Source organism: Carcharodon carcharias, chromosome 32 (assembly GCF_017639515.1).
Source record: "Carcharodon carcharias isolate sCarCar2 chromosome 32, sCarCar2.pri, whole genome shotgun sequence".
Classification (NCBI taxonomy): Eukaryota; Metazoa; Chordata; class Chondrichthyes; order Lamniformes; family Lamnidae; genus Carcharodon; species Carcharodon carcharias.
The window spans coordinates 9,910,356-9,928,597 of NC_054498.1; the positions used below are offsets into that span (position 1 = coordinate 9,910,356).

General features: G+C 43.7%; 1 protein-coding gene across 4 annotated transcripts in view; it reads right to left on the reverse strand.

Moving 5' to 3' along the window:
* Positions 1-13,694: 13,694 nt before the first annotated feature.
* LOC121272049 (sorbitol dehydrogenase-like) overlaps positions 13,695-18,242 on the reverse strand; it is a 35,637-nt gene continuing 31,089 nt past the window's right edge. For all 4 annotated transcript variants that reach the window (XM_041178451.1, XM_041178448.1, XM_041178449.1 and 1 more), the window contains 2 exons: positions 17,136-17,257; positions 13,695-13,942 (listed from right to left, as the gene is read on the reverse strand). In XM_041178451.1, coding sequence (XP_041034385.1) covers positions 13,777-13,942; positions 17,136-17,257 — 288 coding nt within the window. In that variant the 3' untranslated portion in view covers positions 13,695-13,776. The remainder of the gene's footprint in view (positions 13,943-17,135; positions 17,258-18,242) is intronic.

Below are 18,242 nucleotides of genomic sequence, written 5' to 3' on the forward strand. Positions count from 1 at the left end.
TTAGTTTTTCTGGATCTTTATTCCATTTTTCAACCTTGCTTAGAATTTATATTACATTTACAGTTCCTGCATCGAAAATGAGTTACTTCGCCTTGCAAGGCTGAGCTGACTGGTTATTGAAAAAATCTATTAAATGCAGACATGGGCACAAGGGGAGATTATGGACACAGAGGAAATAACACAAAAAGTATTTAAACAGTTAAAGAGAACATTACAAGTGATTTAATTAAAAGTATTTACTGATAGTAAAACGATAAACAATCTGAGAGTGAACAACGGAGAGAATGGGGAAAGGAATGCAAGGCAAGCAGAAGTGCTTTCTGAACGTGTATTTCTGTAGGTTCGAGTTAACGCTTGCTGTTGGCTTGGCTGGGTGCAAGCTCAGTGCTGGGCCCACCACCAAGATGTGCTAAGCGCACACTAATGATGTTTTGACATGAAAAATTCATGTCAAAGATCAATCTCTTCACTTCACACGACCAAGTCAATCTCTCAATCTTTATGCTTTGAGATGTAAGCTGTTTGAAGGTCAATATCAGAGGTCAATTTCCTGCCACGTTGCTACCACCGCCAAAATGCGTGGTGGAGACATGGGCCTGGCAGTAACCCGGGGAAGGTGGGTTTATCTTCTCGCTGAAAACCCTTTGTCAGAACACTTTTCTGGTTAGGTGCGCGGATCCCTTCAGCAAATTCTTTAAAGTGTCCCTGCCTGAGATAATCTTTGATAATTTCCCCAATCTTTCTTTTATTCTTTTCTATTCTTTTATTTCACATCACAGGCTGTTCAGCCCTTTAACTTCTTGTGGTTGGATTTGTTTTTTTTTTTCTTTTTTAACATTCTTCCTCTGCTTTATTCTCTTTCTGATAACCTGCCTGTCCATCTTTTCATTTTGTAGTTGTGTCCAAAGCTGTTTTCCCTCTGCACAAAGGCTGTTGTGTAATTCCAGCATTTGCTATTCAATGGTTGTATTTATTACACTATAAATTATGATGTTGCTCTGGCATTGTGATGTCAAACAATTTTAAAAGACCTCATTGTCACTCACAATAAGTACTAGTCATGGAAGAACAAATCCAAAGCTAGTCTTTTTCCACAAGTTGGTTTATTCATAAGACAGCTCTTCCGTGTAACACACTTGCAGTATCTCCCACACCCAAGTGATCCAGCTGTATCTATTTATATGGTTTTGATGGAAGAACCAATGCCTATCACCTGTTTTAACTAGCAATTGTCTTTAACAAGGTAACTGCTTTGCAATGTAATTACTGATTCATTGACAAGCATGTCTATTTTTCATAACTGTTTCCTTCACTAAACTATGCAGAAAAGCACCAGATTAAATGTTGAGCTGGATATCCCATTTTGCAACAATAATGAAGTTTAATAAGCAAAAGAACCAAGGGCGTAATTTTACGGCAGAAGGGTTTTCCCGCCAAAGTCAATGGAGTAAGAATGGCTCGCTGTGTTTTATGGTCTCGTCCCCACCAGGACAGGGCTGTAAAATTCTGGCCCAAGAGTGGGGAGAGAGGAGGAGAGTTTCTTTTTAAACTGGTGAATTGGTATGATCTGGAAAGTCAACCCTAAAAGTACAGTGGAAGCATATTCAATAACTTTCTGAAGGGAATTGTATACATATAGTTGGAAAAGATAAAAGATTGCAGGGTTATGGGGAGAGAGTGGGGTGGGGGATTGGGACTAATTGGATGGCTCTTTCAAAGAGCTGGCACAGGCAAAATGGGCCAAATAGTCTCTTTCTGTGCTGTATGATTCTATGAAACTCTGCTTAATCATTATGACTTTCACTTTTGGGATTGAATAGTAAATTGATTTCCTAATCCATGCAACAGTTAAGAGAAGAGAATTTGCACATAGAACATGTCTTTCACACCCTCTAGGTGTCACAAAGCACTTCGCAGCTAAAAAAAATTTAGCTCATTTTCTGCGATTTTAGTGCCTCAATTAATTTTCTGGTTGGGTTTTCAATCAGTATAAAACGCACCCGCCATTATCCCATTGTTATCATTTAGATGACAGTACCGTTTTCAGGAATAGCACCAGATTCCATTTAAAAGGCAGTCCCTTGATTATGTGTTGGTCAAGTAATGCTTCAAGAGAGGGAGAAAGACTGCACCTACCCGCGTGTCCTCACACCTCTGTTTGAGGTGGAGACATGTCTACAGGATGTGTCAGAGGAGCTCCACATGCAAGCATTTTGAATTTGCAGGGAACCAGAGGATTGTGACGTCTATTGTCAGGATCATGCCAGTGCCAGTAATGGTCAGCTGTGCCAGGCAATGCTGTCCAAAGGGGAGTGGCAAACAGGACAATTCTCACCTCATATGGCAACTCTGACTTCACCAGCCATCTCGCTTGAGGGGTGAGTGTTGCCCCCACTCCCTCTCCCTTATTTCCTGTCAGCCGCTGGCTATTGCCAGCCATTTGGGTTAGTCAGGCAACAAGGAGACAAAGGGCAACAGGCAGTAAGCTACTCGAGTGCCCGATTAGCCACAATGCTGGATGATTCCTTGAAAACAAAACCTGATTGACTGTATTCCCTGAGGTTATCTCAGAGAGTGGTGAGAATGTGGAACCTGGGACCGCACGGAGTGGTTGAGACATACAACATAGGTATGTTTAAAGGGAACCTAGATAGGTGTATGAGGGAGAAAGGAATAGAAGAAATATGCTGACAGGGTGAGGTGAAGTAAGGTTAGAGCAGAAACATACCTGAAAGGCCAAATGGCCTGTTCTGGTGTGGTAAAATTCTATCTAATTCAATAAGGTACAAATGTATAAATGCAGGCATTATGTCATCTACCTGGAAGAGTAACACAAATAGTATCACTTTCTCTCTTTCCCCCCTCCTCCCATAGACCTGCACACTTTTTTCCCTCCAGATGATTATCCAACTCTCTTTTGAAAGCTGAGATTGAATCTGCCTCCACCACAATCTAAGACAGTGCATTCCAGATTCTAACAGTTTTTTCCTCATCTCGCCTTTGGTTCTCTTCCCCTTCACCTTAAATCAGTGTCCTCTTGTTCTTGCTCTTCTGCCAGTGGGAATAGTTTCTCCCTATCTACTCTGTCCAGACCCCTCATGATTTTGAATATCTCTTGTCAAGTCTCATCTCAACCTTCTTTTCCACAAGGAGAACAGCTCCATCTTCTCTAATCGATCCATACCAACTGAAGTCCCTTTAGGGGGCACCACTCCACATCCTGTGTGGGGCAAGATAAGGGGCAGGCTTCCATGAATTACCACTGCACTTTTTCAGTAGAAGAATGGAGAACAAAGGCAAGGAGAGTACAGTGAACATTATAAACCACTGGTTTGGCCTCTGGAACTGTTCTTTCCTGCACCCCCTCTAATGCCTTCCTGAAGTGCCCAGAATTGGACACAATACTCCAGTTGAGGCCAAACCAGTGGTTTATAATGTTCACTATACTCTCCTTGCCTTTGTTCTCCATTCTTCTACTGAAAAAGTGCAGTGGTAATTCATGGAAGCCTGCCCCTTATCTTGCCCCACACTGGATGTGGAGTAGTGCCCCTAAAACTATCTAACCAATTTTCTCTCTCTTTCTCTCTCTATTGGAAAGAGATGCCTATGGTTCTTTGTGGACAATGACTAATTAAGTAAGTAAAGTTACCCTGTACGTCTCATTAACTTAATTAATAAATAACTAAAATAACTTAAGTAACTAAATTAAAGCTTCCTCAGCCTGTCCTACCACGGTAGCATTGCCAGTGACAGTAGTGGCCTGTTGCAACCTTGCATCCGATTCCTTCCAGGCATGCTGCAATGCTGATCTACGGGGTGGCCGCTCTCTTTGATAACACCCTATGCTGCCCCAGGTCATGTCAGCAGCCAGGGAAAAGGGCCAGACATGCCAGGTAGCTCTGCCACTCCTGCGCAGATTAGGTTTCTTTAGTTTTCTTCTCTAAATACCAGATTTTTTTTTAAATGTACTCAAACTCCCCCTGTTGCAGCAGTAGGATTCAAACTCACGTGGCCCAAGCATTAGCTGGCTTGGTGGTCCAGTGACAGTACCACTATGTCACCATTGCTGGTTCACTGGTTCACCCACCAAAACTTACCACTATTAGCACATTACAATTCTAATGAGACTTGCACCCATTCTTAATCATCCAGAGCTGCCTTACACCAGAATGTGAAAATTGGCCCCACATTCTCAATAAGATAATAACAGTTGAACAGAATGTTCAGATTACACGTACTTAACGCTGTGACAGATTAATGATACAATTATTACCGACAGGAGCATCGTAGTGAGTTTTTGCTCTATTGAGACAATAGCATTTACTGTAATATATACAGAAGTGCAAGTTTCCTTAGAATTTGGCCTGAAAACTGAAACATAAGTCCCTTCAGTGAAATACATGATGTTGTTACTCTGTATTTTATAAAAGCAAGTCATAATATTTAACCAGTTCAGCCCCAGTGACATGCCCCTATCTACCAATTCAAGGGACTTCCTTTACAATGCTGCCAATGTTATTAATAACAAGTAACAATTAGTGTATATAAACTGAAAATATGTGAGATGACTGCAATTGAATACTGTGGACCATGCGATGTTAATAATCAGTTAGAACTTAATTCTCACTGTTTCTGATGTCACTTGAATCCCTCCCATTGAAAGATTGCCTGCTCACTCAATCTAATCTGTCACTATAATTCTATTACAGTGTGTAACTGCTACCAACAGAATGCCTCACATTCAACACACTCCATCATTGATAAAACTGCTTAGGAATGGCTCACTTAAAAATGGTTTGAAAGGGTTTCCCCGCATAAGTCTTCTTAAGCAGTACCTTCCAAACCCAACCAGAAGGGAAAAACAGTTCGGATCTGTACTCTTATTTCCCAGTTTTACTGGTGTTCCATTTTAAGGTGTATAAGACCAGTTCGGACCAGTATTCTTATTTCCTAGTTTTTACTGTTTTTTTCCCTTCTGGGTACGACCATTACCATCTAGAAGGCCAAGGGAACACCACCACCTGGAAGTTCCCCTCCAAGTCACTCACCATCCTGCCTTGGAAATATGTCGCTGTTCCTTCACTGTCGCTGGGTCAAAATCCTGGAACCCCCTCCCTAACAGCACTGTGGGTGTACCTACACCACAGGGACTGCAGCAGCTCAAGAAGGCAGCTCACCACCATCTTCTCAGGGGCAATTCAGGATGGGCAATAAATGTTGACCTAGTCAGCGACGCCCACACCCCCATGAAAGAGAAAGAAGCACAAATTACCATATGTTTATAGCTCAGCTTGTCAGAAACCTTCCACCTCTCCACCCAGGGAGATGGGATCCTGAAAGGTAGTTCAGAGGGTAGAGAAGCTGAGATGGAATTAGAAGTTAAAACGCTAGTAAGTGAGTCTGGAAGGCAGAGGAGACACAGGTTTGATAAGAAAGGAATTATTTTAGCAAGGCTAAGTGGAATGCAAGGATCCTGAGGAATAAGGCAGACGAACTGAGGGCACAGATAGGCACGTGGGAACATGATATCATAGCTATGACCGAGACTTGGTTAAAAGGGCAGGATTGGCAGCTCAACGTTCCTGGTTATAGGGTATTCGGACAAGATAGAGAGGGGGATAGAAGGTGGGGGGGGGGGGGTGGTGTCGCAATATTGATCAAAGAATCAATTATAGCAGTGAGGAGGGATGCTATCTTGGAAGGATCATCAAATGAGGCCATATGGGTAGAAGTAAAAAACACAAAAGGAGCAAACATGCTGTTGGGTGTTTACTATAGGCCCCCAGACAGGGAGAGATAGAGGATCAAATATGTAATCAAATTTCAGAGAAGTATAGGAATGATAAGGCAGTAATAGTCGGGGATTTTAACTCCCCAGATGTTAACTGGGATAGTTCTAGTATGCAAGGTAGGGAGGAAGCAAAATTCTTAAGTTACATCCAGGGAAACTTTTTCAGCCAGTATGTAGAAAGCCCAACAAGGGAGGGGACAGTTCTGGACCTAATATTCAGAAATGAGCCCAGACAGGTGGAAGGTGTATCAGTAGGGGAGCATTTTGGAGATAGTGATCATAACTCAGTTAGATTTAGGATTGTTATGGAAAAAGATAAGGTTGGCCTGGGAATAAAAGTTCTAAACTGGGGAAAGGCTAATTTTACTAAGATGAGATATGATTTGGCTCAAGTGGACTGGGAGCAACTACTTGCAGATAAAATTGTGTCAGAGCAGTGGGAGGCATTCAAGGAGGAAATGGTGAGAGTACAGGGCAAATATGTTGCCGTAAAGACAAAGGGGGTCCAAGTCCAGAGAAGCCTGGATGTCAAGGGATATAAAGGTTAGAATTAAGAGAAAAAGAGAAGTTTATGGCAGATGCTGAGGGCTCAATGCGACAGAGGCCCTAGAGGAGTATAAAAAGTGCAGGGGGGATCTTAAAAAAGAAATTAGGAAAGCTAAGAGAGTGCATGAGAAAGCATTGATGGGTAGAATAAAGGAAAACCTAAAGGGTTTTTAAAAACTATATAAAGAGCAAGAGAATAACTAGGGAAAGAGTAGGGTCAGTTAGGGACCATAGAGGTAATCTGTGTGTGGACCCAGATGACTTGGGTACAGAACTCAATGAATACTTTGCGTCAATCTTCACAATGGAAAAGGATGATGCAGGTAGACATCAGGGTGGAGGACTGTGAAGTGTTAGAGGAAATTAACAGATAGGAGGTACTAGCAGGTTTAACTGCCTTAAAAGTGGATAAATCTGCAGGCCTGGATGAGATGTATCCCAGTCTGTTGAGGGAGGCAAGGGAAGAGATATCAGGGGCCCTGGCAGTAATCTTCAAATCCTCTCTGGCCACAGGTGAGGTGCCAGAGGACTGGAGGACTGTTAACCACGTCCCATTGTTTAAAAAAGGGATAGACCAGGAAATTACAGGCCAGTCAGTCTAACTTCGGTGGTGGAGAAGTTACTGGAAAGGATTCTGAGGAACAGAATATATCTGCACTTGGAGAGACATGGATTAATCAGGGATAGTCAGCATAGATTTGTAAGGGAAAGGTCACGTTTGACAAATCTGATCGAATTTTTTGAGGATGTAACCAGGAGTGTTGATGAGGGTAATGCATTTGTTGTGGACTATATGGGCTTTAGCAAGACTTTTCATAAGGTCCCTCATGGAAGACTGGTCAAGAAAGTAAGAGCCCATGGGATCCAAGGCAAAATGGCATGTTGGATCCAAGATTGGCTGAGAGGCAGGAAGCAGAGGGTGATGGTAGAGGGATGTTTCTGTGACTGGAAGTCTGTTTCCAGTGGGGTTCCACTGGCTGGGGCCTTTGTTGTTTGTGGTGTACATAAATGATTTAGAATTAAATGTAAAGGGGTATGATCAAGAAGTTCACAGATGACACTAAAATTGGTAGGGTGGTAAATAGTGAGGAGGATAGCCGTAAACTGCAGGATATCAATGGACTGGTCAGGTGGGCAGAGTGGTGGCAAATGGAATTCAACCCAGAAAAGTGTCAGATAATGCACTTGGGGAGGGCTAATATGGCAAGGGATTACAGTATGAATGGTAGGACCCTGGAAAGCACTGAAGATCAGAGGGACCTTGGTGTGCATATCCACAGATCCCTGAAGGTAGCAGGGCAAGTAAATAAGGTGGTTAAGAAGGGATATGGGATACTTGCCTTTATTAGCTGAGGCATAGAATACAAGAGCAGGGAGGTTATGCTGGAACTGTATAAAATGCTGGTTAGGCCACAACTGTAGTTCTGCGTGCAGTTCTGGTCACCACATTATAGGAATGATGTGATTGCACTGGAGAGGGTGCAGAGGAGATTCACCAGGATGCTGCTTGGGCCGGAGGGTCTGAGCTATGAGGAAAGATTGGATAGGCTGGGGTTGTTTTCCTTGGAGCAGCGAAGGTTGAGAGGGGACCTGATAGAGGAGTATTAGATTATGAGGGGCACAGATAGGGAGGCACTTTTTCCATTAGTAGAGAGATCAATAACCATGGGGCATAGATTTAAGGTAAGAGGTAGAAGGCTAAGAGGGCAGTTGAGAAGAATTTTTTTCACCCAGAGGGTGATGGGAGTCTGGAACCCTTTGCCTGAAAGGGGGCTTGAGTCAGAAACTCTCCAGGGCTATGGGCCAAGTGTTGGAAAGTGGGATTAGTGTAGTCAGATCTTTGTTGACCAGTGTGTCACAATGGGCCGAATGGCCTCCTTCTGTGCTGCAAACGTCAATTAATCTAAGAGACTTCACATCCCCATCAAAGGTGACAATTGGAAAAAGTACCTGATTGGTGCTACACTGGAGGAGCTCAGACAGGGATCCTTGTCTGGCAGAGAGGGGCTTGGAGAGAGGGGCTGGGGAAGGGGGGTGCAAGCATGGGGCAGTCCTTGCTTTGTTCTTGTTTTCTGTAAGAAATGGTTTCTCTCAGAAAGAGCACAATGAAGGAAGATCCCTCTGGATGTGATAAATCACAGTGAAGTCAGTCACACATTTACAATTCTGCTTACAATGCAGCCTTGTCCAGCACAAGGTCAGTTCATTGCTCTCAATGAACTCTACTTGGTCTCATGTCTTGTCTTATTCGTCCCCATGGGCTTGCATTATTTTATGTCTTTTGTTGATCGATCACAGTTAATCTGTATTATTTACCACCTTTATTGCTGAATATTTTAAATTAGATTCATCTTTCTGGCATATGGGATAGACTGGCTCATATGATTCTTTTTGTATTTATGGCCCAGCACAAAAGCATCCAATTTATCTTGACTTAAACATATATCTGCCAATTCTTGACTTGCTAGCTGATGTACTATTTGACCTCACTGACTCTATCGTCTAAAATCCATTCATCTCATTCTAGAGATATAGCTCGAACCATAATTCATCATGGTTTAAACCTTTGGCTGACTGATATCTGAAGGAAGGTTTCTTGACAACCAAGGATTTCTCATTGCACCAACTGACATGAGCAGAGACTATTTCCCTCATCCCGGGAGGTTACATTCAGATCTCCAAACAGGATAGCTCAACAGGAAAAAGCGCTACACCGAACCCCCAGTGGACCGAACAGTGACTTCAATACGCTCCACCCATCTTCACTCAGCTGGTTCAAGGTCAGAGGTCACATCTTTAATTTATTTTACAAATGCTCTCTCACATGGCTCTCCTCGTTGTAGGGAATAGGGTGATAAACTGCAGCATTAACTGATGTCTGGTCTCTTAATTAACTGGTTGTTCTTGGGCTGACGATACAATCTGACTAATATGGTGTGACTTTTAGTGCTCTCAGGATCATATATCTTTTCTTAAAAGCAGCATTAACCAAGTAACTCAGTTGTGTCAAATGACTATAAAAAGTAATACATATTTATATGTTATGTCAAAACTTTAATGGGACATTTAACCCTCATGTGAAACTAAAGTTATTTATTAGATATGTATTTATATACAGCATGGAAATGAATTATATCTATATGTGTGTGGCTGTGTGTGTGCGTTATAGGCATATATTTTATCTACAATCTATATGCCTGTAATATATATCTTATAATAAGGGCTTTACACATATAGAATCATCTATTGATCTAAATCACACAATCTAAGATCACACATTCTAAAGTGAGATGCAATAAGCAACAAACTTGTATCTGATTTGAATGTCATTGTCTAATCCATTTTAAAGGGCCCAGCCTGTGTGGTTAAAAGAATTTATTGTTTGCCTTTACTCAGACATGTTCTTTTGACTTCAGAGCTCTCATGAAAGGTCATCGACCTGAAACCTAACTCTGTTTCTCTCTCTCTAGATGCTGCCTGACCTGCTGAGTATTTCCAGCATTTTCTGTTCTTATTTCAGACTCCCAGCATCTGCAGTATTTTGCTCTTCTATGTCCTGTTAAATCTGTACAGCTGCTTAGATAACTTCACACAGCGAGTCTTATTGCTGCAACATGAACTTATAGGACTTTTTTGCTCACTGATCTCATTGCTGTTTGTGGGAGCTTGCTGTGCACAATTGCCTGCTGTGTTCGTATGTAACAAGAGACACTCCACGCCAAAAGTACCTAATTAGCTATAAAGTGCATTCAGACACTCTGAGGTCATGAAAAGTGCTAAACAGAAAGATTTGCATTTATATAGTGCCTTTCACAACCACAGGATGTCTCAGAGCGCTTTATAGCCAATAAAATATTTTTGGAAGTGTAGTCACTGCTGTAATGTAATAAACACGGCAACCAATTTGCACACAGAAAGCTCCCACAAACAGCAATGAGATAACGACTGGGTAATCTATTTTAATGGTATTGATTGAGGAATAAGTATTGGCTGGAACACCTGGCATAACCTTCCTGCTAATGCTGCTCTTCAAAATAGTGCCATGGGGTCTTTTAGATCCATCTGAAAAAGCAGAAAGAGTCTCAGTTTATATCTCATCTGAAAGGTGACACTTCTGACAGTTCTGCTGTCCTTCGGTGCTGCACTGGAGCATCAGGCCAAATTTTTGGGCCTTGAACCCACAACTGTCTGGCTCAGAGGTGAGAGTGCTACCCACTGACCTCAAGTAATCCTTTTCCTTTAGGTCAATATATACCCAGGGTCCCTGATGTCGGTCTCTTGCTTTCCATTAAGACTGTGCTCCAAGAGAAATTATTACAATTCCCTCAAGGAAAATGAACATATGAATATACAAAATTAGGCTCCTTGAGCCTGCTCCAGCATTCAATAAGAACGCGGCTGATCTGATTGTGGTCTCAACACCACTATCCTACCCACCCCTGATACCCTCTGACTCCCTTGTTGGTCAATAATCTATCTACCTCTGCCTTAAAAATATTCAATGACCCTGCCTCTATTGCACTCTGGGGAAGAGCTCCACAGACTCACAACCATCTGGAGAAAACAAAATTCTCCTCATCTCCGCTTTAAACGGGAGACCCTTATTTTAAGACCCTTATTTTGTGTCCCTGTTGTACTATTAGTGATGGAGTTGATCTGCAGTCACTTCTTGGGTGGAAACATTAAGTTTATTTACAACATACTCTGCAGCAACAACACATGAGCTTTCAACTCCAACTCCATCTCTACGCTGACTGCTGAGGTAGCCTATGCTAATCTCCTATTGGTTACTACAGATCATGTGATCTTCCTTAACAGGCATATTACATGCTGAATAAAACCATAATTACTCCAGACCCCCAGGTCTGGCCTCTCCCACAAGAGGAAAACAACCTTTCAGCATCCACTCAGTCAAGCCCCACCTCAGGATCTTGAACGTTTCAATCGGATCTCGTGTTAATACTGCCACCAGAGGTCAGCAGAGAGCTGGAGATAGCAACTGGCAAGTACAAGGGACTGCGTGTTGTAGAATACAGAAAGCACCGAATGAACTGATCTAAAGAAACTAAGACCGGACTCAAAACGTTAACTGTGTTCCTCTGCGCAGATGCTGCCAGACCTCCTGAGTTTTTCCAGGTATTTTTATTTTTGTTTTGGATTTCCAGCATCCGCAGTTTTTTTTTGCTTTTATCAGAGAGCTGGAGATGCCTGAACCAAATCACATTGACATTCCAGAAACCAGCCGGGTTCCTTCTTCACTGTCTCGAGGAATCACAGCACAAGTGACCACACTGTGACAATCTGACCACTCCCACATCAGTTACTTTGAAGCCTCTCTGCAAAAGATTTGACAGTGAGCACCTTCAGGTTTCCTCTCAAGAAACCGGGTTGAAACTGCAGAACAATTTTTTTTTTTAAAAGAACGATCACCCTCTTCCCCTACCCCACACAGCAACAGAGAAACTGTCAGATCAGAGAAGCTTGGAATGGTTACTGCACAGGAGGTGTCCGTCTGGCTCACTGTAGCTGTGCTACCTTGCAGCAAAGCCAACTCACCGGGTGCTGCTTCCCCATGTTCCTGCAAATATTTCCTTGTCAGGTAGTGATCCAATTCCCTTTTGAAAGCCAGGGTTGGGTCAGCCCCCCAGCACAGCCTTAGGCAGCGCATTCCAGTGCCTCAAGTATTCTGACTGAGTGCAGCGCCTGTTCCCTTCACATTCAATTTCTGCAATTCAGCCCAACTTGTATTTCACAAACAGTGAGCTGAGCTGGGCTGGATGTACAAGGAGTAAGACCGTTGTTTGCTCAAGCAGTTCCAGAATGTGAACAGAACAGAACTCAACAGTGTAGCAGGACAGCAGTGCACTGAGCCCGGACTCAGGGCTGGATCCTGTCTTCTGCGGGGTAATCTCTAAGGGGCATTCCCCATGGTTCCTGTCAGTCATGCCCCCCACCGCCCCCCCAACCACCGGCTTTGGGGTTGGAGAGTAGTTTTTGGCAGGAAGAAGCAGTGTGGGCAGAGGAGGAGACAGAAGCAACGAGGAGTAAGTAGCAACAGCAGGAGCCCTGAATAGTGAGCGGCAGAACAGTCGGAGTGAGAGCCACAAAGAAAGCAGCCCTGCAGCCTGTGACAACCAGTTAAGGGAAGTGGAGCAGGCACACAGCCGCTAGAGACTAAGGAGGACAGTCTGGACAGCACTGAACAACCCCCCAGGTTGAATCTGAGAAGCCCCAAGGTGCGGAAGATGCCTTTGGTGGTCTGGATGGCAAGATGGTCTGGTTGAGGGGAATTAGCAGTACGAGTGCCATGAGTATGCTGCCTTGCTTCTCTGCTGCACTTCAAATCCAGTTTTAACCCCCAAGCCCAGTTTGCAAAGAGTGCGGAGGTAAAGAGGAAGGTTCATGGTCACTAACCATCACTCCTGCTAAACGTAAGGCATTTCCTGCTTCCAGCTTTCAACAACCAAGTCTGGCACCTGGGCTGATTTAAGACCAGGAATTGAGCTCTCAAAGTTTTTATTGTGTGCCTGGGGTGTTGGTCTATGGTTGTCCCTTGTACAAAGTTCATTTCTTTAGGAGAAGCTTTTTCATGAGGTTGTACTTACAGGTTTGATGCTGGTGGAATAAAAGATCAGTGTTCCGGAACTTTTGCGCATACCCTGTGCTTTAATAGGATTAATGGATATTTCTGCGCCTTAACATTTACGGCACCATGAGCAAGCTAGGAAGTGTCCTGTTATAACGCTCCAGCCACCATGAGTGCAATGCCGGCTTGACAGATCTGCCAATGTTTTATGTTAGTAAAGAGGGTAAAATGGGGGAAAATATGGTGCAATTGGGGATGGAATTATGTGTCCAAATCATTTATCATCATCTTTATTCCTGTATTTCATCCTTCAATAAACTACATGATATTGCTGTTCTGTAACTGGTATGTCCTAAAAAGCAGCCTCAATATGTACCCCAAACACCTATCTCAGTGCAGTAATTCAAGTATTGCAAATCTGGTCTTGCATCAAAATTTTGGAAGGTTGAAATTATTGAGGTTAAACATTCGGTGCTAATTAGTGCAAAGATTCAAAAAAAAAATACACAAGAGAAAAAATTCAAGTTAATTTTGGGGGCATGTGACATTAAACAAACACTCTGAATTCCACGCACTTTGTTCTTAATATCAACTGCACCCCTCCCATTAAAAAATGCCCATCACTGGGAGCTGTACCTCACTGTAGCAATCGGGGGCTGCCATGGCACCCATGAATCAAATTGACTTGCTATTTATTAAACAAAAGGAAAACCTAACAGCTAAATAACTAACCATACTGATTACACATGCACAATAATCTCAGTGGGGCGGGGTGGGGGTGGGGGGGGGGGGAAGACAACCACTGAGTGATTACAGCTTTGGGTGCACCGACAGACAACCAAAAAATGAAATCTCAGGGATCCTGGTTGTTTGGGTCACACTTCAGCATGACTTTGATTCCCACCCCTTTTTTTGTGGTTTCAAATGCTTCAAGAGCTTCCTCCAGGGGAAAGCGATGGGTGACCAGAGGCTTCACATCGATCTTCTTTGAAGCCAACATGTCAACTGCTACAGGCCACCTAAATTGACAGGGACGAAAGGGAGAAGAGAACAGAGTATAATTGTACTTATTCAACTTTTACACCTTGATAATCTTCCATATTCACCCATTATGTTTTCGAGCGCTGTCCTGTTTTACAGTTAATTAACAATTTGGCGCCTTCAATACAAAGAAAAAGTCACAAAGCATTTCATATTATTTATTTCACATTTATCATTGAAAAGAGAGAGAGATGTTGAAGTTTTCCGTCTTGCACTCATCAGGACAAATGCAAGAATGCCAAATTTCAAATGATCACCACACTTAATGCTGCCGAAGAAAAGGGGTGCTGTGGTTGTCAAGTCGACTCTGATCGGCTGAGGAATTATATGGGAGCTCGGGGAGCCTATAGGCTTCCCTATTGCTTTCTCCATGACGACGCCTCAGCCAATCAGAGTTGACTTGCCAACCAGTCAGCACACTGCTCTCCCCGGGCAGGGTTTTCGGGTCAGCGGGCAGGCGGGTCTGGGAGAAGCTGGGAAACAGCTCGTCGCCCGCAATCGGCCCCGACTAAAGGCTCCGAGGCGGGGGCAGGAGGAGGGCGAGCGCTGAAGACAGCGCGGGGCCTGAGGGGAAACGCCCCATGAAAACTCCCTGAAGGCAGAGAGCTTCCCTCAGGGAACTGCAGTATTTCAAAACCAATGAGTAGAGTTTTTAAACTCGCCTTAACAAGTAGATTTGAAAAAAAAAACCCTGCCCAAAAATTTTTTACACACTTTTTAAAAATTTAATCACAGAAACCTCATCCCACCTGTGGGTGAGGTCGCCTCAAAAATCCAAAAGGCCACCTGGTCGATTTGCCCGCCGCCAGCTGTAACATTGGGCGCGCAGCGAAAAATGCAGGTTAATTAGCTGATTAGTGGCCTTAATAGGCCTCGTAATGGTCTTCAGGCACACGCAAGAGTCGGCAGCATTATTACTCATGGAACAAAATGGAGAGTAGCAACGAAGGTATAAAATTGGCTGAAAAATAGGAAGCAGAGATCACGGTCAACGGATGGTTTTCAGGCTAGAGGAATGGAGTTACCCGGGGATCGGTATTGGGATCCTTGCTTTTCCTGATATATATTAATGATCTAGATCTTGGTGTGCAGGGGACAGTTTCAAAGTTTGCGGATGATACGAAGCTTGGGAGTGTTGTGAACTGCGAGGAGGATGGTGTGGAACTTCAAGAGGACACAGACAAGTTGATGGAGTGGGCAGGTAGGTGGCAGATGAAGTTCAATGCGGAGAAGTGTGAGCTGATGCATTTTGGTAGGAAGAACATGGACAGATAATTTTGAAGGGGGTGCAGGAGCAGAAAGACCTGGGTGTATATGTGCATAGACCATTGAAGGTGGCAGGACAGGTGGAGAGAGCAGTTAGTAAAGCATATAGTATCCTGGGCTTTATTAATAGGGGCATAGAGTACAAGAGCAGGGAGGTTATGCTGAATTTATATAGGACCCTTGTTAGACCTCAGCTAGAATATTGTGTACAGTTCTGGGCACATATTATAGGAAGGATGTGAACACATTGGAGACAGTGCAGAACAGGTTTACAAGAATGGTTCTAGGGATGAGACACTTCAGCTATGAGAATAGATTGGAGAAATTGGGACTGTTTTCCTTGGAGAGGAGAAAGCTTAGAGGAGACTTGAAAGAAGTTTTCAAAATCCAGAGAGGGCTGGACAGAGTAGATAGGGAGAAGCTGTTCCCACTTGTATAAGGATCAAGAACGAGAGGGCACAGGTTTAAAGTGATTTGCAAAAGAAGCAAGTGCGATGTGAGAAAAACTCTCTCACACAGCGAATGGTTTGGGTCTGGAAGGCACTGCCTGAAAGTGCAGTGGAAGCAGGTTCAATTGAGGAATTCAAGAGGACATTAGATGATTACTTGAAAGAACCAACGTGCAGGGGTACAGGAGAAAAGGCAGGAGCAATGGCACTAGATCATAATGCTCATTTGGAGAGCTGGTGCAGATATGATGGGCCGAATGGCCTCCTTCTGTGCCATTAAGATTCCGTAATATTCTTTCATAGGATGTGGGTGTCACTGGCAAGGTCAGCATTTGTTGCCCATCCCGAATTGCCCTTGAATTGAGTGGCTTGCTTGGCCATTTCAGAGGGGTAGTTACAAGTCAATTACATTGTTGTGGGTCTGAAGTCACATGTAGGCCAGACCAGGTAAGGACAGCAGATTTCCTTCTCTGAAGGACATAAGTGATGGGTTTTTACAACAATTGATAACGGTTTCATAATTATTATTTATATTCCAAATTATATTAATTGAATTTAAACTCCACCAGCTGCCATGCTGGGACTTGAACCCTTGCCCCCACCCCCCTGCCCCCCCCACCCCCCACCCCCCACCCCCACCAAAGGCATTAGCCTGGGCCTCTGGATTACTAAGCCAGTGACATTACCACTATGCCACCATCTCCCCTACTTGCACAGGCTCTCTGTGAGAGGAACCCAGCTAGCCCCACTCCCTTGCCTTTCCCGTAGCCCTGCAACTGAGTCTGCCCCACCTCTCTCTCAGACAACGCTTTCCAGATTCTGGGTAAAAAAGAAAAGCTTTCCCTCGTCTCGCCTGTGGTTCTTCTGCTGACAAGTTGCTGTCCCCTGGCTCTCAACCCTTCCACCAACAGGAATGGTTTCTCCCGTCTACTCTTTCCACACCACCCCCACCGATGATTTTGAACCCCTCCATCAAATCTCTCAACCTTCTCCAAGGAGAACAACCCCAGCTTCTCCAACTTATCCAGGCATCTGAAGTCCCTCGGCCCTGGAACCATTCCCACAAGCCTTTGCTGCATCCAAAAAAGCAAAAATTCCGCCTGAAATTGTGGGGAGCATTTTAAGTGCCGGAACTAAACTGGTTGCAGAAAAGCCCTTAAGTTGTAATTTCAAATTAATTTAAACGCAATTGATTGTAAGGTATTTGGGTGATTGGTTTCTTTATCCCCTCGATTGTTCTAACTAACATCCGGAGTTGGTCAGGTTAAAGAAGATCATTCACCAGGCTGAGAAAGAAAAACTCGTCCGGAATTTCCTCGGGGGTTCTACCGATTTGACCATTGCGCATCCAGGATTTCCCTGAAGTTATGACGGTCGATTGGGTGAACCCAGGAGCTTTCTTTTTATTTTTTGCAAATAAGGTTCAAAACGTATATTTCGTTTTCTTGGTACTTACGTGTTACAATATCTGAACACGGCTCGGATATCAATCTCTCGTATTATCAGATCCAGTACAGGGATATTTGTTGAAGGCTTGCCCATACCAACGAGAACCAGCACGCCTCCGGACTTGGTAGCCTAAGGGAAAGTATAAAATACATGCAATGAACGACGTACCTTCGTTCAGAAACATGGTTGGATGTTGAAAGTCAACGTCAAAACTCTCCCCTAAAAGGGTTCTGCACCCGTGCAATCATAGCTAAGGCTTTCCTAAAACAAAAGGAACTTTATTAGTCCAGACAACCCCATGAACTTTCTTTCATAAAACTCAATTACAAAGTCTGCTTTTTGATATTTAGTAGCTTTTGTTCCCCATTTGGGATTCAGAAAAATTACAAGAATACGCAGCTACTTCCTCAAATTGGTTGAATAATATATCAGGTTACACAGGGGCGCAGCAAGTAAGGTACCGAACCCAGATATTGGGAATACGGTTAAGTAGTACAGTGGTGACGGAGTTTGTTTTCATGCCTGTGTCCCAGGACATTCAGGCCAGAAACCGGAACTCATCTTATTTCAATGGCACTCCGAAAGTAGGCTTAACGAGCCGCACAGTTGTAAAACAATCATTACTCAAGAAGGCTTCCCAGGGTGAGTAGGGAATCAGGAGAGAAAATATTTGCAGGGCTACAGGGAAAGAGTGGAGGCAATGGGACTAGCTCCTGCAGAGAGCTGGCATGGATGCGAAGGGCTAAATGACCTCCTTCAGTGTTATAACCATTCTCCGATTCTTGGCATGGGCAGTAAATAAGCCTTGCCAGATGTCCCATCTCATGAAAGCAAATATGTATTAAAACAACTTGGGTTATCAATGCTATTCACGGAGCTGGTACCATGTCTCATATCTGCAATACAGAGCAAAACAAGAAGTGACAGTGAATTTTGAAATACACAAATTCTCACATCCATTCTTGAGGACAGACCGACAGGAACTGCACCACCAAACTACTAAGAAACAATCCACCACTGACCCACTGTGGCATCAGTGTGTACCATCTACAAGATGCACTGCAGGAATTCACCAAGGCTCCTTCGACAGCACCTTCCAAACCCACGACCACCA